Source organism: Xiphophorus hellerii, chromosome 13 (genome assembly GCF_003331165.1).
Source record: "Xiphophorus hellerii strain 12219 chromosome 13, Xiphophorus_hellerii-4.1, whole genome shotgun sequence".
Classification (NCBI taxonomy): Eukaryota; Metazoa; Chordata; class Actinopteri; order Cyprinodontiformes; family Poeciliidae; genus Xiphophorus; species Xiphophorus hellerii.
This window is the reverse complement of record NC_045684.1, coordinates 25,123,383-25,150,892: the sequence shown is the minus strand read 5'-3', so window position 1 is coordinate 25,150,892 and position 27,510 is coordinate 25,123,383. Positions and strand designations below refer to the sequence as shown.

The following is a 27,510-nucleotide window of genomic DNA, read 5'->3' as shown; positions in this document are numbered from 1 at the left end:
AAAAAGAGTTTCTAAATCATCTTGTTGGACGTATTGCTGCTTAGTGCCACCGCTAAGTAGTGAAAGAATCAGTGTAGATAGAAGGAATGCAGGTGGGTGTTGGCACCAGCAGACCCTCTCCTCCCCCCCTCTGCCCTCCTGAATATCACTGTTTGACAAGACTCACGTCCTCTGACAACCACAGCCCACTGCTATCACGGGAATATCTCCTGCTGCTGGTGACAGGAGTAACAAATGTGGCAGGAAGTGCCATCCCATGAATCTGTCCAGCACACTGCTGCTGCTGCTGCTGCTTGTGTGTGGCAGCGCTGGTGTGCCAGCGAGGAGGAGACTGAGAACAGATGTTCTGGCAGCTCTGAAGTGACCCCCTCCCTCCCCCCCCAAAAAACCCCCCAAAAACTTAGCCTTCCGAGTGAATCCAAACTTTTTCCACTTTCAAAAAACAAATCTCATATTGAAACAGTTACAGTTTAAGTAACAACAATCAAAGGTGACGACATGTAAAAAAAAAAAAATTATTTTATTTTATCATAGCTGAAAAATAAAAGCTGAGGATTTTCTTGCTGCCCTTCCAGGTACAGCAAATTCCTTCCACAGTTTGAAAAAATAACTTTTAGGTTAATTTGTCTCTTTGATTGGAGTGTGTGACAATGCTTGTTTGTTCTGTGTGTCTCCGTGTTGGCCTGAGATGACCTAGCGACCATACCTGACAAGTCTCCCTGGCTGGGAGACTACCGATTTTCACCCCCCTTTCCCGCCATGCTCCCGTATTATTATTTTTCCCATAAATATCCTGTATTGTACCCCCGTTCCTCCCCTTAGTTTCTCTCCCTCCTTGCTCTTATGGTAGTATATACCTAGTATCAGTACGGTACAGTAACACCGGACGGCGACATTTTCCATATTCTCAAGTCCAAAATTTGATAGGTATGCTAGCAACCCATCCAGGGTGTGTGCCCCCATGTCTCGCCCAATGACAGATGGAGATATGGACCAGCCTACAGATTTGTGTGCACCCATGTCTGTTTGTGATGAAAAGACACTGGATGTTTGCAGCCCTGTTTACTTATGAGTTAAAAGACAGAAGAAAGTAGCACTAACGGTTGTTAAAGGATGAATACTTTGTGTTGTACCTAACGTTTTCTGTTTTAGGAAGATTTCAATTTGTCAATAAAACAACAACACAAAGATCTCCATCTGCATCAACCGCCAGCAGAGATGATATTCCTCAGTACCGTGTCATAGATGACATCATCAGTCAGTGGTAAACATCCACTGTAAATCTGTACGGTTAGAACGTTGCACAGAGGAGGTAACATTGAGGGGGGGGGGGAAATCAGATGCCTCTTTGCTGCCAAATGATGCTGCTTTCAACTAATCGCTCAGCTCATACTCTCTGCACCTGAGAGGCAAAGCGAAGTGGAGACAGCTATGGCCGGTACTGCTGCTGAGAGAAACACACACCAACAACCACGGGTAGAAAACAAGGTCAACCTGAACTGGTGTATGAAATCCTCTGATCATCATAAATTGCGCGTATTTGATTGATTTTTATTGTGCCACCAAACAGGTTGACCTGAAATCTGAATATTGATTGTTGCAGCTGTAAATAGTTTGAATATAAATGCTGATAACAACCACCATGAAATGTGCGGCTGTAGACTTTCAGTGTTCTCTCTGCCATTACGTCTGCTGTTGATTAGTACTTCTCGCTCCTACCTGCTGTGACGGCCGAGTGACATTTAAGATTTGAAATAAAAAGCTGGTAAAAAAAAAAAGAGGGGGAAGCGATCAAAATGAAATGCATTTATGCAATAGTTTCAGCTCTAAAGTGCTTTTTCTTGTTCTGCTGATTTGACCATTAGGCCTCATTAGCTCGGAACGATGACAGGATATCGGCGAGGTGGACGTCTGACGGGCCGATCAGCCCACATTACGTGGAATGTAGGCTGGAAGACGACTGAAAATGAGCTCTACTGAGACTTCACTTACCTCTTTTTCCCCCCCTCAAATATCACCTCAGTGCCTCATCACGGCTTTCTAAAAGAAGACATGTCAGAACAAAACAGTTTTATTATGTCTGAAATATTATATCTGCATGACTACAGGAGTGTTTGTTTCCTGCTGTGCTGCATTGTACCGATCTAAACGACTCAGTTGCTGATTGAGTCAGAGAAATTAAGTACAATGAGGTTGTTGTTTTTTTCCAGAGGCCATGATCTTCAGACCTACTGAAGGTAGGTCAGAAATTTATTCAAGAGTGCATTAATATAAGTGCTAAAAAAGGGTAAAAAGTGTGAACATAGGGGACAGTCAAATATTTTGTTCACCTTGGATAAAGGTAAAAGGGGGTGTTACAGTATCGATCATGGCAAGCTTTCCATTTGTAATTGTTAATTAACAGAAGAAGTGCTGCATGATTGAGCAAATTGCCTTCAGAAGTCAACCTGTCCACCTCCAACTCAACGTCCACCAAAGCAAAGGTACATTTTTACGGCGTATGAGTACTTGGTGTTCTAAAACCTTGGATGTCTGGATCCAAGGGAAAGATACCCAAAGCGGTAATTCTTTTGAGGAGGAAGTTATCAGACTAAAGACTCTGTTGGATGCAGAAAGAGCTAAATTCAACAAGGAAAACCAGAGAGCAAATGACTTTCAAGAGGAACTACACAACGCGAAACTCAGAGATCTTACGATTGTGTGCACGTTGCCGTTCAATTTCAGCAGTTGATGGATCCAGCTCTTCTTTATATTTTATCTCATTTAAAAAGAGCTTCCGCTTATCTTCCTCCAGTTCCTTCTGTAGCAGGTTCTTTTCAGGAATTTGGCTCTCTTACCGTTGCGTATCTCTACCTCCGCATGACGATATCGTTCACCTCTGTGTTCCTGCTCCATTGTTCGTATTTCCTCTCTAAGGGCTAAAATACTTCATATTTCTGGACCATTTCTAGATTCGCTTCTTTGACTTGGTTCAGCTCTTTCTGGATGCATCTCTCTGCCTCTCTGGAAGCGTCTTGCATTGAAGCCATTTTTTGACAAAGCGTTTCATTTTCAGCTTGTAGCTCTGCGTAAACCATTTTGTTAATTTTCGCCATCTCAGCATGAGACTCTTTGTTGTCCTTCAGCTCCCGCTCCAGTGAACACACCCGTTTTTTAAGGATTAAAACATCTGTTTTGAATTTGTTGGTCATTTCCAGGTTTGCCGCTTTGATTTGGTCCAACTCACTCTGGAGACATGTCTCTGTCTCTCTAGTGGCGTTTTGCAGAGATGACAATTGTTGACATAAAGCCTCATTCTCTGCTTCTAAGTCTGCATAAAGTATCCGGTTCATTTTCAACATCTCAGCATGAGCTTCTTCGTCGTCACTAAGCTTCTTCTGTAACGACTCCGCTTGTTGTCCCAGGACTTTAACAGAAGTTTGATAGTTGCATTGTAATTCCTGGTAGGACTCTGTCATCTTTTTCAGCTCTTCCTTTAGATGCCTCTCCTTCTCTGCAGACGTCTTCCTCAGCTCTGCCATGGCCTTCTTTATTTCTGTGCTCATCCCTGAGCTGTGTCGTCACCTTTCAGGATCTTAAAAAAATTCTTGTGTGTATTTGTTAGAGTGTTAGCAGTTTTTTCTATTTCCAGCTCTTCCTGTAACATTTCCACCTGTGTTAATAGATTAATAATATTTTCAAGCTTGGCAAGGAGTTTTTGGAGGGCTTTATTTTCCACGAGAAGTTCATTCAATCCTTTTTTTGGCTCACTGCATACGCCAACGTTGGAGTTTGCATGTTCTCCCTGTGCAGGCGTTCTCTCCGGGTACTCCGGCTTCCTCCAAAAACATAAGTGTCAGGTTAATTGGTCTCTCTAAATTCTCCTTAGGTCTGTGTTTGTGTGTATATGATTGTTTATCTCTGTGATGGACTGGCGACCTGTCCAGAGTGTACACTGCCTCTCGCCCGTTGACCACTGGAGATGGGCACCAGCACAGATCTCAATGGGATAAGGGTGTAAGAAAATGAATGGATGGGACAAAGAGATGAAATTAGATAAATACATATAATTAGAGGTGTGGTCTGGATGTGGCCCTGCTCCTGAACTTAAGTTAACATATTGACTTCATTTCACCAGCACAGACCACGAAGATATAAGTTTAAAGAATTATAAAAGAAGGCATGATGCACAGTGGCGCAGTTGGTAGCACTGCTGCCTTGTAGCAAGAAGGTTCTGGGTTCAATTAAAGGCCTTTTTTCTGCATGGAGTTTACATGTTCTCCCTGTGCAGGTGTGGGTTCTCTCCGGGTACTCCGGCTTCCTCCCACAGTCCACAAACATGAGTGTCAGGTTAATTGGTCTCTCTAAATTCTCCTTAGGTCTGTGTGTGTGAGTGTGTTTGCATGATTGTTTGTCATGTTTGAAGGGGATGAAAGGATGAAGGGACGATCTAAACCCTAGTGGTGTTCTGGACTTCTGTGCTCATCATAAATTATCTGTGACAAACATCATGTTCAATCATAAGCATTGAACATAATGTCATATGTGCTCTTGACAACAGGACACCCCAGGCTGCAGTTGGATGACTGACCTTTTTGTGGTCCCATCTGATCCGTGGCTGCAGGTCTTGGACAATCGGAGCATTGCCAAACAGAAATTATGCCAACACCCTTAACAGACCATAAAGCAATTGTACTAACTTTAAATTGATCACCAAAACAAAAAAAACAGGTGAATATAATTTCATAGCTAACCTTCCTCTTCCTCCATTTTGCAGAGAGCTTCATCATGTTTTTCAGGAAACTCAACATGATTTTATGGTTGGAAGCCATATAATTGATAGTATAACACTTGTCTTACTACTCAGATTTAATATCAGAAAGTAGTTTTATTCTCTTTCTTGACTTCCATGACGTTTTTCATTCACTTGATCAGGAGTCTTCAACTCCAGGACACAAGACCTGATATCCTGCAACTCTTAGTTATGTTTCTGCTTCAACTAATTTTAATATAATCTAAAAACATCAATTTGATCAAATTAAAGACTTCCTTTGTATCTTATCTGCTTCCTTTGATTTACATATAAAAGTTAAGAGTTAAAATATGGGGGAATTTTTCTGCCATAATCCGAGAGCACACATTTTGAGTTTGAAAGCAGGACTTCATGTCTTTCTCCTCAGAACTTGTAATGCTTGTACTCAAAACTTCTGCTGTCTTTCAATTATTCACTATGCTTTCTCAAACCTTTCTCCCCGCACTCAAAATTTGTCCCTGCCCGGATCAAATCTCCGCTCGCTAACCTCTCTGCTCGCTTGTGAATCATTTTGTGCTTGAAATAAAAAAGTGTAGTAGCCTGGCAACCTCTGAACCACATTTGGACGATGTTTAAAAGAGAGCAGAAATTTTGAGTACGAGCATTACAATTTTCAGAAGAAAGACACAAAGTCCTGCTTTCAAACTCAAAATGTAAGCGCAAGTATTAAAAGTTTTGAGAACAACCATGTCGGTCCAGGACACTTCCCATGGGGACGATGAATTCCTGCTTTCAGACTGAAAATGTGCTCTCTCGAATTATGGCAGAAAAATTCCCCCATAAAAATTTTAAACTAGAGCAGTCCCCCCCCCAAAAAAAAACATTTAAAAAAACTGCACTAAAGTAAGAGTAGCATTACTTCAAAGTGTTTCCATTGAAGCAGAAGTAACATCTGATAGGGGGTTTGATCACATGTGAAGAGCAGCTGCATGCAGAGCCCCAGTGGACCTGATGGGATGAAACACATCAGGTTGTGTGTGTGTCATTAATATTGAAACCCTGTGCAGGTCTTGCATCACGACGGCGTCTTGCAGAAGGTGAGCATCGCGTTTTGTCAGCAGGGCATAATCTCAAGGCCAAACTGGTGTTATCTGATTCATAATTTACATTGTTAGAGGCTGCATATGCTCACGTTGAAGAAATGAATCAACGTCTCCAGGATGACCGTGATTTACCGTTGAATTAATTCTTAATTGAAAAAAAAAAGGCATCATTAGATGTCGTCATTAGAGACGGGTGAATCCAGAAATTTACTTACATCAAACAAAAAGAGACGCACCATTTTCTGTCACTGTCTGAAGTTAAATCAGAGCAAACTTCTTACGTTTTAGTTTAGTTAGAAGTTCTAAATGTATTTAGTTTGCTAAAAGCCACAATAATAAAAAATAAAGAGTGTGTCATGATTGATTAATGTCTTCCCAGTCAGAAGTTTACATACATTTCCTCAGTACTTTGTAGCATTACCTTTAAACTTTATAATTTGGACCAAACATTTTGGGAATCATTCCACACTTTTCCAACAAGAGATTGCTGGAATTTCGGTCCATCCCTCCTGTAACGATGGTCATTATGGCCAAACAGTTCTGCTTTGGTTTCATCTTCAAAAATGAAGTTCTTTGTCCCGGTGTGGGTTTGTGCTTCTGGAGTAATGGCTTCCTCCTCGCTGAGCGGCTTTTCAGCACCATGTCGGTCCAGGACAATTTCCCATGGGGATGATTACTCCGTCCTATCAGCTTCAGCAGCATCTTCAGTGGGAGTACATTCTGGTACAGCTTTGGCCGTTCAACAAATGAAACAAATTCCCATCAATTCAGAACACGTATACATATTTTCTCACTTTATCAGGAGTAAGCAAGGCTTTGTGTTTTCTCTGCTCCTTTCATGTTGAGGATGCAACCTAGGAAACATGTTGGGACCATAATTACAGGTTTAACAGCTTGCCATATCTAGCAAAGTCACTTCATCCTCCCATAGAGGGAGCAGGAAGAGATTAGAGATACATGATTTGGTATTATTAGGGCCCACTGTAGAATCAACTCATCCCAACAATTATTTTTACTTTGCTGTCATTTGCTGCTTAAGTTCTGCAGGTGTAGGACCAAATCCACCGGTATGTGCCCTGTTAAGTGACATAATCTCGCTAAATCTGCAGATATGAATGTCCATCATATGTAAAATCACTTTCTAAATTAGCACTCTGTTTGCAGAGTTGAGTTTTTTCTTTTTTACCCCTCCAGGGGGTCTTTTGTGGGCTCTAGTGTCCCTTATATGATAGTAGGCTGACAGGAAACAGGGAAGGAGAGGGGGGAAGACATGCGGCAAATGTCGTCGGGTCCGGGAGTCGAACCCGCGACGGCCGCATCGAGGACTCAAGGCCTCCAAATATGGGTCGCGCTAACCCCTACGCCACCACGGCACGCCCCAGAGTTGAGTTTTTTTTACTATTACTACACTGTAAATTATTTTATCCTCAAGCTAGCTCACAAGTAGCATGAGCTTAGAAAAGTGGCAAAACAACAGAAGTTTAGAGAAAAGCTCTTGACCTCAAAGGTTAACGCAGTTGCTTTAATGAGTTCATTTTAAAGTAAACCTTGTTATTTTTTCTAAGAGCAAAGCAAATCAGAAGGCTTCCCTGTCTAAACATAAACGCACTGCAATTAAAAATGTGTTTGAACATCAAGGAGTTCACATAGAGTCAGCCACAAGATACCAAGTTCAAAATATCAGACTAAGACATCTTGAGTAAATACAAACGTTAACCCCCCCCCCCCAAAAAAAAACAAGCTAAACAAAAAATGGGACATTTAAGTCAGATAAGGCCAAATGGAGACAATGGATACTACACATTACTGTACACCACCGTATTTACAGCACATGCCATTTTTACTGCAAACCGGGCAACTGTAGTATCATAATTCAATTGAAAACCTGTATCTGAGTAAATATGGAAGACAAAAATGCTAGTTGCTAGAGCTTTACCTTCCAGAGGAACCTTAAAGATCCCAAAATCAGGTCAATATTCCAGAGAAAGAGTTAAAAAATCTTTCTAATCTGACTGAGATTGAGAGGAAATGTCAAAAAGGCAAGAGATCATCAGCGCAAGTGTTGATTCTGTCGCTGTTAACTTGATTTAATCCATGTAACATCATGTCTCATCATACATTTTTAGCCCATAATCCCTTGTAATGGAAGCTCTGTGAGGGTCATGTTCTTTGATTTCTCCAGTACATTTTACACAATTCAGTGTGATTTATTAATGTCAGAAACACCAGAAGACAGTCAACAGTCACCTGAATCAATGACTACCTGTCAAACAGACTCTTGTTAGTGAGACTGAAGGACTGTGTGTCTAATCAGTGTATCACTGTATACTGTGCGAATACAGTAACCACAGGGTACTGTATTCGCACCAATTTATTTCATTCTGTATTCCTCTAACTTCAGGCCCAATACAGACGTCTGCATCTACAGAAATACTCTGCAGGTCTTTCAGTGTTTGAAGCAAGATGCAGCATATCCTCTCTAACTGACTTTAAAGAGCTAAACAACCTGATAAAGAAGGCTGGTTCTGATTTGGAGACTCTTTTGGAACACCTGGAGATTCATAAAACAATGAATATAATTAATAACCCTCAGCACCCTCATATAACAACACTATTAGTTTTAAAAACCACTAAAATAGCCCATACACATCAGCATCTGCAACAACTCTTTGAACAAACTTGTACAATATGAGTTACAACAACATTCACTGTTCCTATGGGATAAATAAAGCCTTTTTGAATTGAATTAAGCAGCTGCGCCAACATGGAGGCCAGGCTGTAAAATCTGTGGAACTCCTCATGAATTTTAATAGTTTGGTGTCAGCCCACTACAAGTTTTGACTGCATATGAAAATCGGAATGCTGCTTCTCAAAACACGACGACTTAAAGATGTTGGAATTATTCAGCAGGGAAGGTACAGGGTGGAAGCTGTTGCATGATGTTGCATTTCATTGCGTGTCGCAGAACACAGAATAGGTAAGAAGCTTTTTAAAGGCCAATATTACGTTTGTCACACAATTATGTGACTATAAAATTGTTTGATCTCATTATTTCTGAGTATATATTTCTACTTCGCACTGTAAAAATTCTGGCTTAGCAGATGGTTATAGTTTAGTTGATGGGTATTTGTGCTAAGATGTGGTAGAAGTTGCCTGAGACCCAGTAAATTGTTTCCCACAAGCAACTCCGTTGCAATAACTACACTCTTCTTTAAAGTCTGGCAATCAATATTTTGAGGTTCTGTTGACAGTATCACCCAAAAACAACTAAAACAAAGAAAAGATTTCAAACAGCCAAACGGCAGAATCAAATGTGCTTTACAGAATTTTTTTTACGTGGGCACCTACAAAAAAAAAAGTCAGGGACACTGGTGCAACCAATCCAAAATGTTAGTCTAGTGCATCTGTGGATCCAGGACCACTGACAACAAAATTAGTGGAATACTTTGGCTCTCTGATTTGTTTTTCACAAAATCATACGGGGTGAAAATCATGCAAATGAAAAAATGTTATTGAAATATGACGATTTGACCGAGTCGCAGCATTTTTACAACAAAAACAGAATAGGACTGAGGATAGAACTTTGAGGTACTCCACAAGAAAGTGCAGTTTAAGATTTCAGTTACAGAAGTGACCCGTTTAAACAAAACCAAATTATAATTATAATAACAATAAAATACAACACAGCAACAAAACAAATAAGAAATTTGACTCAGTTAAATAAGCAAATAAAAATGAGCTAAAACCAAGATTTCTCTTTTTGTCATAAAAGAAATTGAAATGGTCCAAAAGGAATCAAAGCTGAAACACTGATTGTGATGGACAGCTCAAATAATAGCTGCTAAAATTGTAAAATTGAATGCATTGCCTGTCTGACAGATTAATGACAGACTATTCCAGTCCAATTTTGTTGCTGCTGTTGTTATTTTATCTCTCAATTTATTCTCAACTGTTTGGTTGTCCCTTTTTTCCGGGGAGGCAAAAATTTCACATTTATCATCTCCACACCTCCCAGCCCTACAGAGAGAAAACTTTTAGAGTCACTAACAGAATACAACAACCACTGAATAAAATTTACAACCTGAAGCTGTTAGAATGAATAAATAAAGATACCAGAGGCAGAGTATTTAAATATGACACCGAGAGATGTACTGAGAGTGACAACCGAGGAAGCAAACAGATGAGGCACAAGAGGGATCAATAATAGACTTATGGCATCAGTGAGGGTCAGCAGGCTGGCTGCTGTCAGATCTTTGTCATGTCATCTGTTCTTACTCCAATAGGTAATAGGTGGTTGTACAAGACGAAGCACACAATCAGTTGACTCTGACCTCATCAAACCTCGGAAGCACCTTGGTGTAATGCAGGAACGGTTCCGACTTTGGCGAGGTTTGAATTGATCTCTGGTATTATCTGGTCCGCCTCGGTTCGGTTTGGCTGAAGTGAACTCTGGTGTGTTTCTAATACCTACGTGGACGCCAAGTGGACCAGAGATCGCTCCAAAAGCAGGAAGTGGACTGCAACGCAGGGCATTCTGGGCGAATACAACCGAAACAAACCCTTGTGTCTAGCAGTCGAAATGACTCACGGTCTCTGTAGGATTTTTACAACTGCTAAAAGCTGATGCTATTGCATTTGTTTACATTTTGTGAAGGAGGAAGTTGCGCTCTGTGTCTCGTTAGGAGGTTTTTGTGTCTTTTCCTTCAGTGTGGTTCTTGGTGGAACTCGTTGTATCAGTAGTTTTATCCCTGCGCTGCTAGCGGGCGTTTAACAAGGCATGATGGATGCTTCTGCTGCCATCATCACTTGTTTTACTTTAGCAGTCATCAGGGTCTGGAGGCTGTTGTCTCAGATGATAAACCCCCAACTAGCTGTGAGTCTGCGCTGGCAGATGGCTGCTTTCTGTGGTGGGAGTCTGGGTGTGTCTGTTGCCTAATGAGAAGCTCAACCGCAATGCAAATATGACGGAGAACACACTGCTGGTCGCTCCATAAAGGGTTTCCAAGGTTTTAAGAGGAATGATTTCAAAAATGAAGAGAGAAATGAATGCCCCGAAATGAATTTGTTGCCTATCCAGTCCTTATGTACCCAGGAATGGGTTGATATAGTGTATTTATCAGGCACACAGTGCAATTGCATAGTACAGTCAAGTAACTCTGTTCCTTTCAGTTGTCAAGAAAATGCTGCACGTATCAAACAAAACATAAAATACATGTAACTTTGCATCTGACATCTTGCAAATTTTATTGGGAGTAAAAGATGCCAATAAAATTCACATAAGTTTGTGCATGTGAAGTGATAAAAGGCAGAAAAGTTAAATTGGTGTAAATATTTTTGGCTTACCATTGCAAGATAATAGGATTAGGACCACTGAAAAGAAAACAAATACTCAGAATTCTGACTTTTTTCAGAATTCTAAAATTTTTTCTCAGAATTTTGACTTTTTGTCAAAAAGTCCGAATTCTTTCTCTTTTTCTTTCTCTTTCTTTCATCTTTCTCTCAGTGGTCCTAATCCTCACCCGGGCATCCATCGACGGTCCACTCAGTCAGAATCAAAAGTCGCAGCTCGGCGTGCAGCGGAGGATGACAGACCCTCCCTCTGACGCGCTCAAACTGCTCTGAGATCAGCCTGTGTTTGTCAGAGCGCAGCGGAGCGCGCGCAGCTCCGGACGCACCTGAGCGGTTCGCGCGAAGCAGTGTGACCACCACGACGGTCTCTCTCTCTCTCTCTCTCTCACGCACACACACACACACACACACACACACACACACACGCGCACACCCTCTCGTGGAACATCTGCCACGTCGCCTCCGATGGAGAGAGGGGCCGAAACCCCCCCGGCGGGTCGTCACTGAAGCGGACTTCCAGATTGATCAATCGGCTTCTGCTGAAAGCGGGACTTTCAGGAAGAGCAGGAAGTCCGGAGAGCTCCGCGTGAAATCTTCGCTACGATGTCCCGCACCGTCTGCGTGGAAAACTTAAAGGCATGCTGCGTGGCGAGGGACGCGTTCGTGCGAGCAAGCCGGAGCAGATGGACTCCCGCCCCGCAGCACACCTGGTGAGTCTTGTTGGCTTAGACCCAGCAGAACTGTCGAAAGAGTTTGGAATCATAAGATAGTCTATATTTGAATATATAGTTATTCGCAATATGACAAAAAGTTCCCAGAGGTGCCGCTCTTTGTAACAGCCATCTTCCTCTCTGTTGTGTCCGTCTGTCCATTTAGTGCTTTGTCAAAATTTATTACATTGTTTCTCTTCTTTTTGTTTTGCCATGTATGTTCCAGTAGAGCAGAGGTTTGCAACCCGCGGCTCTTGTTAGTCTAAAACAATAAACAGTGTTTTAATGAATAGAAATTCCATTACAGAATAACTCTTAACATTTTTTGGTCGAGTTTTCTCGCCATTAGGTTGGAAACTGCGCGATTTTCACAAATTTCCTGAAATTTTTAAAATAAAATTAAATAAAATTTAAAAAATTCAAAAGTTTTCTATTTTGCTTTATTTTCAAACCTAAAATTGAGAAAGAGATAATATTGTGCTTCTTTAAAAAAAAAAAAAGACAACAAATTCTCCATTTCAAAAATTATAATCAAAAATTATAAGTTGACTTTTGTTCAAAAGGTAACATTTTCAGCTCTGCATGAGTTTTATTTAGCTGAACTAGAGGCAGAAATGGGCAGAGTTGAGTTTTGAGTCCGTTAGGTTTTTAACTCTCCCCCCAAAAATGGTTGAAGTATTTAATGGCTGTTGGTAAGACAACCAAAGAGGGAAGAAAAGAACTAAACTATTAATATTTGAGAAAAAAAACCTACTGAATAATATTCATTTTGGGTTTAATTCTACATCAAAAATGATTTGAAAACACGACAAACCTCAATCAGATTCAATTCATGACACTGTATGACTTGCTGTCTATATTGATCTGAAATAGAACGCTTCTGTTAATAGATGATTTTCCAGGCTTTCAAATCCAAGACAAAGTTTTATTCTTTATTCTTTTATGGTTTATAGAAGTTTCAGCAATGACCAGGCAGTGAACTGACAAAAAAAAAACTTGAACAAATATGTGGCCAAATGCTTAGATTAATATCCAGAATAAAACATAAAAAAATGTGGAATTAAGTGAGGAAACGGCACAGACAGATATGAACAGCATAAAGACATTAAAAAGCTGACATTCTGAACCAATACAATCACTATGAACATAAGTCAAATAGACAAAGATGAAACATGGACTTCTTGTCCATTCAGCAACTCGATGAGAAGAAAATATAATATTAAAAGAAAATAACAAATATTAAAAGCATTAGAAATGCAAATCAATCAAAGAACCTAAAGTCTGATGAACAGATACTGTAAGTGAATTTGCAAGGAAACATTTAAATAAATATAACATATTATATTTAAAATATTGTCTTTTGGACTAGTTGCTGGGCAGAGTGTGAATGTTGCACACTGCTGCCTGCTTAGCAACTTTGTTGCTCGTTTAGTGAGTATTTGGAAGCCTTTAGCGGAAGGAGACAAGGAACATATCTGGTTTGTTTTTCTGCATTTTTGGAGACTCACAATGCATCTCTGTAGTCTTGGTCTGTTTAGATTTTAAATGTTTAGTTTTACTACTGCATATTGTGAGTTCTGTAGGGTTTAAAAATCTAAAGGAGGCTTCAGAAATTCTAAGAGCCCAAGCGTGAACAAATGTACGCTTGAATTCGGATATGGTTTTAAACATAAAGAGCTTTCTAAAACTCTCCTCTGTAACGCTATCTATCACTCCTACATTACCGTTCAATTAAGTCCGTCCTCCTCCATTTCTGACACTAAACAGGCATTTTATTCGGTCCATTTCCTCCTCCTGCCTGGCTCCCTCTCTGCTCTGATTGACACGTAGCGTCAGAGTCGGAGCGCAGGTTTAATTTTCAATTACGGATTGTCATAGAGCTCAGGAAACTTCAGAAGAGCCCTAATGATGCGAGGCGTTGAGAGAGACAGAGGGTGAAGTTAAGAAAGTCTTTTCCTCGGGGGAGTGGGCTGACTTTGTGTGGAAGCTGTTACTCTAAAAAGTTCACAATGAGTTTATGGTGGAACTGCTAAAATAGGAAGTTAGGGAAGTCGAGTGAGTTTATTTCTAAATGTTGCATTTTTCCACAGTGTCACATTACCGAACGGAAGCCATGGCGTGACGAAAGTGGGACTGAAATGATTGATCGTGATGAATCGATTAGTGAATTAATCAGCAATTAATTTAGTCGCATGTGAATTAACTGGAGCATACAGTTATTAAGCTAGAACTGTGCAAATAATTTTACATTTACATGATGAAAAACCTTCTTTTTATGTAAATATGTTGCCCAAAACTCATCAAGTTGCCTTATTTTAGCTCCACCTGGTTCAAATTATGTTAAAAGGGAAAAAAGCTCCTATTAAGCACTTTTTGCAATTCAGTTATTAATAGTCAGCATACAGTATCTTCCCTATCCCACTGATGCTCAGTTAAGCAGAAAGGGCTGAGTTTTTCACATGCTGATGTCAGAAGGATTTTTTTAAAACTCCAGATTCATCCTGCAGTACAAATGACCAAGCCCTCACTAAAGGGATGCTGTGTTACTGCATTTTAAGCAATAAAATATTTATTTCCTTATTTAAGAAAGGAATTGAATAATTGATTTCCATCTTTTAATGTATTTCTAATATTATATAAAAAAATCTTAAGTGGTTAAATGAAAAGAATCTGCAGAACATGGGAGATTTTTTTCATCCGATTAATCGATTAATCGGGTAAGGTGCCCTTGTCCTTAAAGAAAGGAGAAACGCAGTGGTCAATTTAGAATCAGAAACTTTTAATTTGACCAGCCCTTACTGGGCACTGGTGGGTCAGAAACTCAAACATCAAACCCCGTCCCCATCTTTAGTGCTATCAGAGAGCGCTAACAGCAACACTCTTCAGTGTGGTCATGGTTACTGAGGAAAGATGACCCCAGATTGGCTTTCAGTATTACTGAAAACATTTCTTACACATAAAATATGTAAAATGATATTTAAATGCTTCATGCTGCAGGAGATAACAGGCAGGTTGAACTGTTGCCGCAAAAATAATTGTTTCACTTGTTAGTAGTAGAATATGCAGAAAAATATGGGGCTGTAGGTTAGGATCTACATTCTCTAGTGATTATACATAGACACTTCTGTTTACAGTTAGGAATGCTAACTATGCTAATGTTTAAAGTGTCACTGTAATGATTTGTTTCTTTTTATTCAGAACATTAAAATGTAGTCTTGCAATTCTGAGTTTTTCCTGTTCTGTCACACACAGTGTGACGTCGCCTCTGCTCCTACTGACCCCAAAGCCAGCAAAGCTACAATCTATTTTGAATTCTTTTATTGACAAATCTTAAAGAGAATTGGCTAAAATCAATATTGGCAGAGCAGGGGGTTGCAAAAATCGTAAATCTGAAATTGATAAAAACAAAAACATCTTGATTGGTGCCTCTCTAAAACGACCGGAAACAAGAAGGGAATGAAAAACACAAACAGGTCGGTGAGATGATCAGCAGCAGGACTGAGACAGACAGCCTTGGATACAAACACGCCTGCAGAGAGAGAGTCAGACACAGAGATCACAAGGGAGCTGCCATAAAGTGAAGGACATATACAGTGGCATAAATGCACTGGAAAGAAAAAAAAAGATAGAAGCAAATGGCTCAGTTCATGCAGAGTTGTTTCCCAGGAGCCTTGGCCTGAAGGAAAAGTTTAACGTTGCACATTTTGTCTCAGATTAGAAGAAGTCAAAGCAGAAAGAGGGCTGGAGATGCATACAATGCAGGAATAATAGAACATACAGTGCAAAATGCCTCTAAAGCCGCTCAAAACATGACGTATCACCTTTACTCATGACTCAGCAGCATGAGTCTCCAGTCTCGCAATTAAGAATCCATCCTGAGACACTCGCTTGCTGGATTGAAAATGTTCCCACCAGTGTCTTACCGTTACAGTTGATCAGACTGATGTTGCGTTGCATCCTGGGTGATACCAGGCACGGCTTTCTTCCTTCTTTTCTCAACTTTGTGCTCCTTTTTGATGGCAGCAGATGACAGCTCCTCTCCCCCTCTGTCGGCTATGTTTTGCTTTCATTGGAGGAAGCAGAAGAAAAAGCAGGTAAACAACACGGGAGAGTCATTGTGCTTGTTGCAGCAACATGAGGAGGAAACATTGGCAAATAGCCAGAGGCACACAGTGGGCTGGATTGTTCAGCAGGCACAGTTCTGCTGTCACACACTTTATTTTTGGTGTTAGAAGATAGAAGTCAAACGGCTCTAGTCCAAGTGAGGTCATGAGTCGGATTGAGTGTAAAGTCGATTAATCTCCATTCCAAGTCCACACTTCTCTAGTTTGTTTGCCTAGAAAGTCCGGTTTGTTTGGGGAGGTGTGAATTCATAATCAAACTTTGATGCGAACCAAAAAGTGAACTCTGGTACGCTTAAAAACATAGCTCTTGGTTCTTTTGACGTGAACTCTGGTGTGGTGTGAATGCATATGTGGATGCTCTGCGAACTGTAGCGCAGGGAATTCTGGGTAAATACAACCAAAACAAACGTGAGAGTCTAGCGCTAGTAGTAGAAGTGGCTTGTGGTCCTTTACCAAAGACAAAATAGAAATCCTATAACTGAAATCTGACGCTACACCCATTTTTGCTGACATTCCGTTGCATTCATGTCTTCTTCAGAGGTTTTTGTGTCGTTTCCTTCAGTGGTTCTTGGCGCAGCGCCCCCACAGGCGAGGAGGTAAACAACTTTGTCAAAGGTTTCGGTTTGTTTGACACAGAGCAGCGAGTGGCACCAGCTGAAAATATAATGGATGTTGCAATTTTGGTCCCCAATCAAGCCGAGTCTACTTTACAATCAGGTGTGAAGACACCGTAAGAGAAGAGAAACTGCACATCAGCCTTGGAACTCGTCCCATAAAACTTCCCTGGCCTTACAGCTCCTCTGTGGAAGTAACCACACGTATTACTGAAACTCCTCACCCTCTCCAGGCTCTTTGTTCCTGCAGAAAGCCGTCCCGCTCGGACACATTGCTGGACACGCTCCAAGTCTTCGTTCTGTTCGACGGCTCCACTCTGCACAGAAGTGCTGCCGCATTGTTGGGCTTTCAGAGTCCATTAATAACGAGCATTGGGTTAAAGACCGTCAACCCATTCGGCACATTTATAATTTATACGAGAAAAGCCGGCTGTGCTGCTTTTCCATTTCCAGCTACGAACATTGGATGTCGAATCAATAATCGAGCTACTTTCTGAACATTACCATCAGCCTCTGTGACTCATTATGAAACGGCGAGCCTCTGTCATTTCCCAATGCGGATAAGCCGTACATATTAAGCATCATTATTCTGTGAAACATACTCTGTTAATTCATACTATGACATTTTCAATCTTTCTAGATTACAAGACACATTTCTATTGTCTCATTTCCTGCCATGGTTTTGAAGGCAAAGGACTTAAATGCCCTAATATATGTGGAGTGGAGTATGAATAAAAAGGAACGGCCTGAAGTGACCAGTCAGAAAGGTAATGGTTCAGTGTCATTTAAGCTCTCGTTGTACGAGTCCTTCAGGCCTCTTGCAGAGATGAAGATGGAGTGGATGTGGGAGGGCATCAGTGGTTTGCAGATTGCTGATTTATGCAAAGAGTCATGCAAATTTGGTTTGCATGAGCAACTGGTGGCAAAAGAACAATCCTGCATTTAAAGTGTCCCCTGAGCTGCAGGTACAGGGTCATGTATAATAAAGTAGAGAAAAAGAAAAAGAGGGAAACTTTGGGTTTTATATTCTATCTGACTCTGTCGCCACGTAGTTCCACATAAACCAAACACACAAGTCAATTGGAAACGTAAAAACAATGAGTAGCTATGTAACTTATAGGCAACTTGTGCAAATTTCTATAATCAGAACCAGTTTGCATGTTGAAAAGACACATCCTGAGATTTTCTGACATAAAAGAATTACAGTAAATTTAAAACTTTGACTAAGTAATTATGTATTATTGGAAGACATTCTAAACAATACCTTAACACCAACTGTAAAGTTTTACAAAAGGCAAACATAAAAAGTACAATTTTGCACTTCAGTTATTTCGTCCTAATTAAAGCATCCAAAATTTGTTGACCATTTTTCCATGACTTGTCATTTTGTTGTCTTTGTTGTTGGTGTGTAAACCAGTAAAGACAGGCAGAGTTTCAGTGGATAATAAAAAGACGTATGACCTCAGTCTCTACGCCGCAAAAACACAAAATCTCACCCTTTAGTTTTGGTCTAGTTTCTGGTGCTAATGTCGTAATGTCTTAGTACACATGAAATAAGACAACCAGACATTTAAAAATGTCTGGTTGTTGGTATCATCAAGTGACTGGTGTTTATCAGTTTGATGAAATGGTGAAGAAAAATACAAGACAATTATAAATGGAACTGGTTCATTTTTTGTGGGGGGAGGAAAGCTGTCAGACAGTTACATACAAATTAAAAAACTTCTAAACACAATAAATAAATGGAAAATAAATAAATGGAAAACTTATGAAAATAATGTTTAGTTCATCATGTGAAATATCTTATTTTAAGATAAATCACAGTCGCACCACATGGCATTTTTTAAGACCACACCCACACATATTCATAGAAAACTTCTGAAAAGGTCTCATTTTAATTTTAAATTATGATTTTTGTTTGCACAACTTTTCAAATGTTTTAATAATTGCAATGGATATACATATTTTTTAAAATTTTTAATTTAGCCTGGCTGAAATCCTTATATGTCTATGACCCTTTTCCCATGTTATAAGTAGTGAAATAATCTACCAATTTAAGTAGTACTTTTTAAAAATCCATATTAAGGAATTATTTACTCAAAAAAAAACCTGTTTAAAAAATGTATACTCTGTTATTGTTGTTTGTCCTCTTTGCTTATCAAATTGGTTATTTTGTAGATCAATACCTGTCTGCATTGTTTGTTTTGAATGCACTAAGTGGTGAATGAAAAAAGGCGAGTAAATACACAAAGACAGATAAAAAAAAAAATCATTACTCATTTTTCACAACAAAACTTTCTCGTTTCAAGTTTCATGGTTGATTGAAAACAAAAAATCTAAATCTGTGATTCATTTTGGATCTAACTGTAGATAAAACATAATCTTTCTATAAACACTCTAAGTCGTTTAAAAAAACAGATATTCCCATGACCTAACAAGCCCTCCATGACTCTTCATTTCTCTGTTTTGGGTTGGATTCAGTTTATTCCCCCCCCCCAGGGTTGTACGTCATGCTCAATAAGCCGCTCCTGTCAGAAGCATTTTGCAGACTTGCTGTAAAGGTGGCGCTCTCTGACCCTCTGACCCTCTACCCCGGAGCAAAACGAGCCGTTTCCAAACTATCGGCCTCATGACAGAGGAGCAAACTCTGAGGAGGAGGAGGTTTCTGTCTTCATTTGTTGCGATGATGTGTGGAGCCTTGTTAAATCCGTCCACCCAACCCTCCGCTGCCTCAGGTTAACACCCAGTCCTTCAGCCTTTTTGCTGATCTAATCTAGATTGTGGTACGACTTGTAAAGATTACACACACACACACACACACACACACAAAAAGTGCGCTGGCGTCCTCCAAAATGTTTAATTAGATTCTAAAGCATCCTTTTTGAGGAGATAAGATGTGTGGCATGTAGTCAGCGATAGATGCCAGCAGTGAGATTCAGCGAGAGCATTGAGGAAGAGGAAGTTAGAGATTAACATTTCTCTGTTAAAACCTTGCAGAGGCAGACAATCATACTTTGAAAGAAAATCCACCTTTCTTTACAAATGTTTTGGAAGGTCACAGGTAATATTTCCAATCAGAGACAAACAACTCATTTTGTTACTCATGAACAAAATAGCCCTGGCACTGCTTTTAAATATACTGTACATGAGATACATATGAGGGAAAATCATTTTTAAAAAGAGGCTTGCTCTGGTTTGTGTTGTTACTGTGATTTTGTGCCATTAATTCTTTTACTTCTTACTTCTTTTTTTTTTTGTTGATATTTTTTCAAAGCAAAGTAAAGTTTCTTTTAAGTCAAGTGTCTGAAGGTGACACACACTTGATTTTGCTACTAAAAGGCAATATGTGCGTGGAAAACACTTTAACATTTCTCAATTAAAGCACTGAAAATAGACTTTCAAAATAAAATCTGCCTTTCTTACAAATGTTTTGGAAGATCAAAAGTAATTTTCCACTCAGAAAGACAAAGAACTCATTGTGTGTGTCCATGAAAAAAATAGTCTTGGCACTCTCTTTAAATATATATTGGGCCAAAATCATTTTGAAGAGCTTGTTTGTGATTTTGTGCAGTTAATTCTTCTATTTTTTACTCCCCCTCCCCAAGTTCCTTTTGTGCCTAAAACTCTTTTTACGACTTGAAACAAAGTTCCCATCCTTTTTTTTCCAGGTATCAGATAAGGATATGGCTCCCAGATCTACGTGTCATTATAAACATACATTGTTTATACCTTGTGAAATGCCTACGTCATTTCAGAAAAACCGCATCTACACAAGTTACTGTTAATCACAGAAAAAAGTCAGCATCAAATCATAGATTGTGATCAGTGTAATTCTAAAAAATGCATAAACCCCTGCTGCACAAGATTAAACATTGAGCATCCAGTGTTCAAGCATTATTTGTTAAACGCGGCAGCAGAGGCTCTTTTGTTTTCACATTCGCCTCGGTGTGCGGCGGCGAGGTCGACGCGATGAAGTGCATTTCCTGCGGTATGTTCAACAGAACAGGCCGTCGATGCGGTAAAATGGAAAAGCAACAAATTTAATTAAAGCCGAGTGAGTTCAAAGCGCAGCATGGCGTCCGCATGCTGCGCTTTGAGGCGTTGTTGCAATTTAAGCGCAGGAAACATGCTCTTTTTGGATGTAAAAAGAAAAGTCATCATGTCGTCTTAAAACAAAACTTTGCTCTTCTTTTTTTCTGTCGAGAAAGAAACATAGTAGGATTGCACACTTTCCTGTCACAGCATGGGGGGGAAAGTCAGACATTCAGAGTCTGAAATATACATGTCAGCTGATGAGTCAGACTATGTCTTACATAAGTTAAGATCAAATGGCTTTTCAAAATAGCACAGGTTGGTCCAACTTTAAAAAAAAAAAGCCTTTTAAGGTCTCACATCAAGAAACACAATAAGAGGCAATGTGTCATTGTTGAATGAACACAAATCAGGCAAAAAAAAAAAAAAGAGTATAAAAAACTAAGTACAACCCATAAATCAGGAGCTTATGGAATGGCTGCAACAATAAAAGCACAAATCATCACTCTACCATCGTATGATCGTGTTTGGCGGTTAGTGATGAATGTTTGCGCTGACATTATAGGTTTTAATTTGCTGTGGGTTGTGGGTAAACATGTCTGCTTCCAGCTCATCGATCCAATTTTTATTGATGAACATTGAGTTAACATGCTAACTGGATTTTTTTTGACAGTTGGTAGCACTGTTGCCTTGCAGCAAGAAGGTCCTGGGTTCGATTCCCGGCCCGGGGATTTTCTGCATGGAGTTTTCATGTTCTCCCTGTGCATGCGTGGGTTCTCTCTGGCTTCCTCCCACAGTCCAAAAACATGACTGTTAGGTTAATTGGTCTATCTAAAATTCTCCCTAGGTGTGAGTGTGTGTGAATGGTTGTTTGTCCTGTATGTCTCTTGTGTTGCCCTGCGACAGACTGGCGACCTGTCCAGGGTGACCCCGCCTCTCGCCCAGAACGTAGCTGGAGATAGACACCGGCAACCCTCCCGACCCCATTAGGGACAAGGGTGAACAGAAAACGGATGGATGGATGAATATACAGTTTTACCTTGGCTCTCATGTCTGTTCACTTCACTCCTCTACCGCAGCCAAACTCCAGACTCAACACCCGGACGCCTTCATGGTCATCACAGGTGACTTTAACCATGCCTCATTGGACAAAACTCTACACAACTTCCAGCAGTATGTTGACTGTCCCACCAGGGAAAACAAAATGCTGGATCTCCTGTATGCTAATGCCAAAGATGCATACAGCGCCACAGCCCTGCCCCCCCTTGGCAGGTCGGACCACATCTTGGTAAGGATGACTCCCAAGTATGTCCCTCGAGTGAGTAGGCAGCCTGTGCGCATCAGGACGGTGAGGAGGTGGACACAGGAGGCTGCTGAGGCACTGCAGGACTGCTTTGGGTCGACAGACTGGGATGTGCTCTGTGGGCCTCATGGGGAGGACATCGACAACATGTCTGACTGCATCACGGACTACATCAGATTCTGTGAGGACACTGTCATGCCAGCCCGGACCGTGCGCTGCTTCTCCAACAACAAACCCTGGATTACCAGTGACCTGAAGGCACTTCTAAGCAAAAAGAAGATGGCTTTCAGGTCTGGAGATAAGGAGGAGCAGAGGAGAGTCCAGCGTGAACTCAGAGAGACACTGAGGACATGCAAGGACAACTACAGGAGGAAGCTTGAGTCCAAACTCGAGCAGAACAGTGTGAAAGATGTGTGGAAAGGATTGAAGCAAATCGCTGGGTTGAAGGGGAAGGACACACAGACATCTGGGAGCCTGGATAGAGCAAACCAGTTTAACCAGTTTTTCAACAGGTTTAGCTCACCTCCTGCTACTCCCCTACCACCACCATCCCCCCACACATCCACACTGCCCCAAGTTGTTCAAACCACCTACCGGCATTCTCCTGCACACCACCTCTCCTTCAGCCCCCCATTCCCCTCTCCTCCCCCATCTCCACTGCAGACAACAACACCTACCCCCAGCTAACGGTGACTACAGGCCAGGTTAAGAGACAGTTGGAGCGATTACACCAGGGGAAGGCTGCAGGACCTGATGGCATTACACCACGGATCCTGAAGACCTGCTCCGGCCAGCTGTCCCCTGTACTGGCACACATGTGCAACCTGAGCTTGAGGCTGGAGAGAGTCCCGCTGCGGTGGAAGACATCACATGTGGTTCCTGTTCCCAAGAAGCCAAAGCCATCCGACCCAGAGGACTACAGACCAGTTGCTCTCACATCTCATGTGATGAAGGTCATGGAGAGACTGGTCCTGGCCCAGCTGAGGCCTAGGGTGAGGACGTTTCTAGACCCCCTGCAATTTGCCTACCAGCCCCACTTAGGAGTGGACGATGCCGTCATCTTCCTGCTGCAACGAGCACTTTCGCACCTTGATGGTGGAGGAGACACTGTGAGAATCACATTCTTTGATTTCTCCAGTGCCTTCAACACCATCCAGCCCCTGCTACTGGGTGAGAAGCTGCGGAGGATGGGTGTCGACGACTCAGTGATCTCCTGGGTTACTGACTACTTGACAGGCAGGCCACAGTTTGTCCGTCTGGGCAGTGTCCTGTCTGATGTGGTGGTCAGTGACGTAGGAGCTCCACAGGGAACTGTGCTTTCTCCCTTTCTCTTCACCCTGTACACCACTGATTTCCAGTACAACTCTGAGTCATGTCACCTACAGAAGTTTTCTGATGACTCAGCGGTTGTCGGGTGTATAGGGGATGGAGGGGAGGGGGAGTACAGGACACTGGTGGACAGCTTTGTGGAGTGGTCTGAGCAGAATCACCTGAGGCTCAACATTTGTAAGACCAGAGAGATGGTGATTGACTTCAGAAGGAAGAAGACATCTTCACGGCCACTGAAGATCAAAGGGGAAGTGGTGGAGGAGGTGGAGGACTACAAATACCTGGGAGTTGTAATCGGCAACAGACTGGACTGGGCATCTAACACTGACGCTGTGTGCAAGAAGGGGATGAGCAGACTCTATTTTTTAAGGAAGCTGAGATCCTTCAAAGTGTGCAGCAAGATGTTGGAGACCTTTTATCACAGTGTTGTTGCCGGTGCCATCTTCTTTGCTGCTGTGTGTTGGGGAAGCAGCATCAGAGCCAGCGACTCTAATAGACTGGACAAAATCATCAGGAAAGCTGGCTCTGTACTGGGACTAAGGCTGGAGTCCCTGGAAACTGTGGTGGAGAGGAGGACACTGAAGAAGGTTCTGTCTATTATGGACAAGCACCTTCTCACATAGACTGCTCCAGCTCCGCTGTTGTAGGGACAGATACAGGAAATCCTTCCTGCCACATGCCATCTCACTGTACAATAAAAGCTAAATCATTGTTCTGCACTAATCAGTCCGATTTTGCACAACTGCACTGTGGCACACTTGCTGAACATATATTTACATATACATATCTGCATTTTTTGAATCTTTGCAAGGACTGCTCTTAAGTTGCTTTTTATATTAACAGCATTTTATATTTTTACAATTTATAGCATTTTATATTTTATTTTTTATTTTATCTACAACTACTACTCAGTGGTAGTTGTTATTGTGTCTTGTCTCTATGCTGTAACTGCGAAGTAATTTCCCTGCTGGGATGAATAAAGTACTTCTATTCTATTCTATTCTATTCTATTCTATTCTATTCTATTCTATTCTATTCTATTCTAAGAAGAACCATAGAGCTTTTCAATATCATTAATATTGTTATTATTGAAAGTTGTGTTGAATTTGCTTGGATTTTCATTCCTGTGAAAGCTGGCAGTGTTTTTTCTCTTTTCACCACAAAATGATGAACGTCAAACAGATTGGAAAAGATCTGATAACCATTTACACATTGATAGACGGCAGCAATGTGTGTGTTTATGTACATTTGAAGTCAGATTTGAATAATTTGAGAACCTGATACAAAGAACAAATCATTTTTATTACCTCCTCATATGTAAACTCAATTAGAAAAAAGGCTGTATTTTGTTCGTACCAATGGTGTATTTTAAAACTTTAAATATTAGAATGGTAACGTTCCAATCCTTTGTTAGTTAACATTTTAATTTTTAAGTCTTTCAGTCTGGTTGTAAAGCTCTTAGTCAGACAAAAAACACAAAGAATGATATGGTTTTAGCTTCATATTCTGCCATTCTTTGTGATTTTGACCTCATGGTTGCTTTTTATACTGTAGACCACAATATTCTGATTGCCCATCTGAGGCAATGTGGATATTCTAAGTTTGTCAACAGGGCAATTCAGATCTTAACGCTTTAAGAGAAGCTTTAACCCTCTCATGGTCTTAGCACGACGCTCAGAAGGAGCGCATCAGACGTCACGGTCGGACATCGGGGAAGTGATATGGATGTCCTATCAGACCATCAAACCGCAAACACACACACACACACACAGCCCCCCCCCATAAAAGCGCACTCTGGGTCAGTGCGACCCCGTCGGTTAAGACCGTGCTTTGTTGCTTTCCTTCTTTCTGTATCCTTTTTTGCCCTTATCTCTGGTGGAGTTCCCCAGGGTTCCATTCTTGGACCGGTGATGCTTTAAAGGGTTTAAAGATTAGCAATAGCAAACATTTTAAGGGATTTTCATAAAATTTTTTTTAAATAAGTTTGTTTAAAGAAAACTATTTACTTTGTTTTGTTTTATTATTATTATTCCACAGATGTGATCTTTGTTGCTGAATGGGTGACGAGCTTCCAGTCGCTTCATACACTCGACGCATTGTGCAGGACAGGTTCCCCCAGCCGGGTTGCAGTGATGTACCAGGAGGTGGCCTTCTTGGCAGGCAACACTGACCACCAGTTCACCCCTTTCCGCTTTAACCGTGTGGAAAATCCACAGGAAGTCACATCCAAGAAGGGCTTGTTCTACAAGAGAGCCCAGGTTCTGCTCCAGCCTCAGCCGAACCAGCAGGACAGAGACGAGGCGGGCGTGGCCGACAGAGCGGCCATTATCAACGTCGGGGGGATCAAGTATCACATCCCCTGGTCCACGCTGGATGAGTTCCCGCTGACCCGACTGGGCAAGCTGCGCAGCTGCAGCAACGAGGCCGAGATCATGGACGTGTGCGACGACTACGACGTCAGCCGCAACGAGTACTTTTTCGACCGGAACCCGTCTGCCTTCCGCATCATAGTGACCTTCCTGGCGGCGGGGAAGCTGAGGCTGCTGAGGGAGATGTGCGCCCTTTCCTTCCAGGAGGAGCTGCTCTACTGGGGCCTGGAGGATGACAACCTGGAGTGGTGCTGCCTCCGCAAGCTGCGCCTCAGGCAGGAGGAGTACAAGGAGCTGCAAAGGCTGGAGGAGGAGGAGGCCGAGCTCACCTCCCCGCAGTCCTGCGAGGAGAGCCAGCAGCCTCCGAGCGGGCCGGAGGAGACCTTCTCGGGGGGCTGCATGCGGAGGCTCAGGGACATGGTGGAGAACCCGCACTCGGGCCTTCCTGGCAAGATCTTCGCTTGCCTGTCTGTGCTGTTTGTAGCCATCACCGCGGTGACACTGTGCGTCAGCACCATGCCGGACCTCAGAGAGGAGGAGGAGAGGGTGAGTTCACGTCCACACGATTTTTTTCCACAGATTCTAGTTCTAAATTAATTTAGCACCTGTGAGACACAACAAGAAAAGAACTGGTTCCCTATAGATTTATTCAGACTTAGATCGATGACGTTAAACACAGAGCAAGTCCTGGAAGAAATATGTTGGAGGCTGCAAACGATTAGAGACTAGGGCAGAGGTTCAGCCATAAACCTATAGAACCACGATTTAAGTGGTGACCCAGCCAAAGTTCAGACCCGAATCCAACTGAGAACCTGTTGAAAATGGATGTTCAGAGATGCTACTTGTCTCTGATAGGATAGGGGCAAATGTCTTTGAGTGACACTAACCCTGTTTAGTCTGCTTTCATCAAACTGTTGTTGAATTGCTCTAAAAGTCTGGTTCATTTGAGGGAGTGTGAACATGCAATTTAACTCTGATGCAAAACAAAAAAGTTAACTGGTCCGCCTACAAACATAGGTCTCAGTTTGGTTAAAGCGAACTCCGATGCAGTTTGATTGAATATGTGAACGCAAAGTCGGTCTGCAGGAAAAACGGACTATAGCGTAGGGCATTCTGGGTAAAACCGACCTAACCAAAGGCTTGTCTAATTCTAGCAGGAGAAATGGCTCGTAATCTTTTACCAAAGACAAAAGAGGAAATCCTACTACCGCTAAAATCTGATTCTACTCCATTTTTGTTAACATTTTCCTGAAGAAACATCTGAAGCGTTTTCTTCAGATGTTTCTGTTATTTCCTTCAGTGGGGAGCGGGTTTGTGGCGCACTGGTGGCGCCACAAACCTGCTCAGGTTTTGTGGCGGGGAGCAGGTTTTTTAAAGTGTTTGCTTCGTTTGACACAGTTCAGTGTGAAAGTGAATCACAGCAACTGAGACATAAAAAAGATTTGCTTCTGGAATTACAACAAAAGTTGACTCACATAGAAACAACTAATAATCATACTTTTCATATTTTCAGAACTGTTTTGAAAACCATTTCTCTTCATTTCACTTCACCAACATTCTTTGTTTTGTGTCGGCGTATCACACCAAATCCAATTTGAATACTTTTAAGACTGTGGTCGTGGTGTAACAAAATAAGCAAGACTTCAAAGTATAATTACTTTTATGAGGCGCTCTATGCCACTGAAGTTTTCCTCAGAAGATTTAAGCTTCTTTTACGCTTCCTATGCATACAGTTATTTAAAATAACTTTCTTTTTCCCCCAGCCCTTGGCGTTCCAACACAACCTGAGATTTCTCAAATAGAAATTAGATTAGAGCACATTGATTTTCTAATTTCAGTGAAGTA

General features: G+C 41.5%; 1 protein-coding gene across 1 annotated transcript in view; it reads left to right on the top strand.

The window, feature by feature from the left end:
* Positions 1-11,414: 11,414 nt before the first annotated feature.
* Positions 11,415-27,510, top strand: part of kcng2 (potassium voltage-gated channel, subfamily G, member 2) — a 44,385-nt gene continuing 28,289 nt past the window's right edge. The window contains exons 1-2 of the mRNA XM_032581158.1: positions 11,415-11,894; positions 25,334-26,211. Of these exons, the coding sequence (XP_032437049.1) occupies positions 25,429-26,211 (783 nt within the window). The 5' untranslated portion in view covers positions 11,415-11,894; positions 25,334-25,428. The remainder of the gene's footprint in view (positions 11,895-25,333; positions 26,212-27,510) is intronic.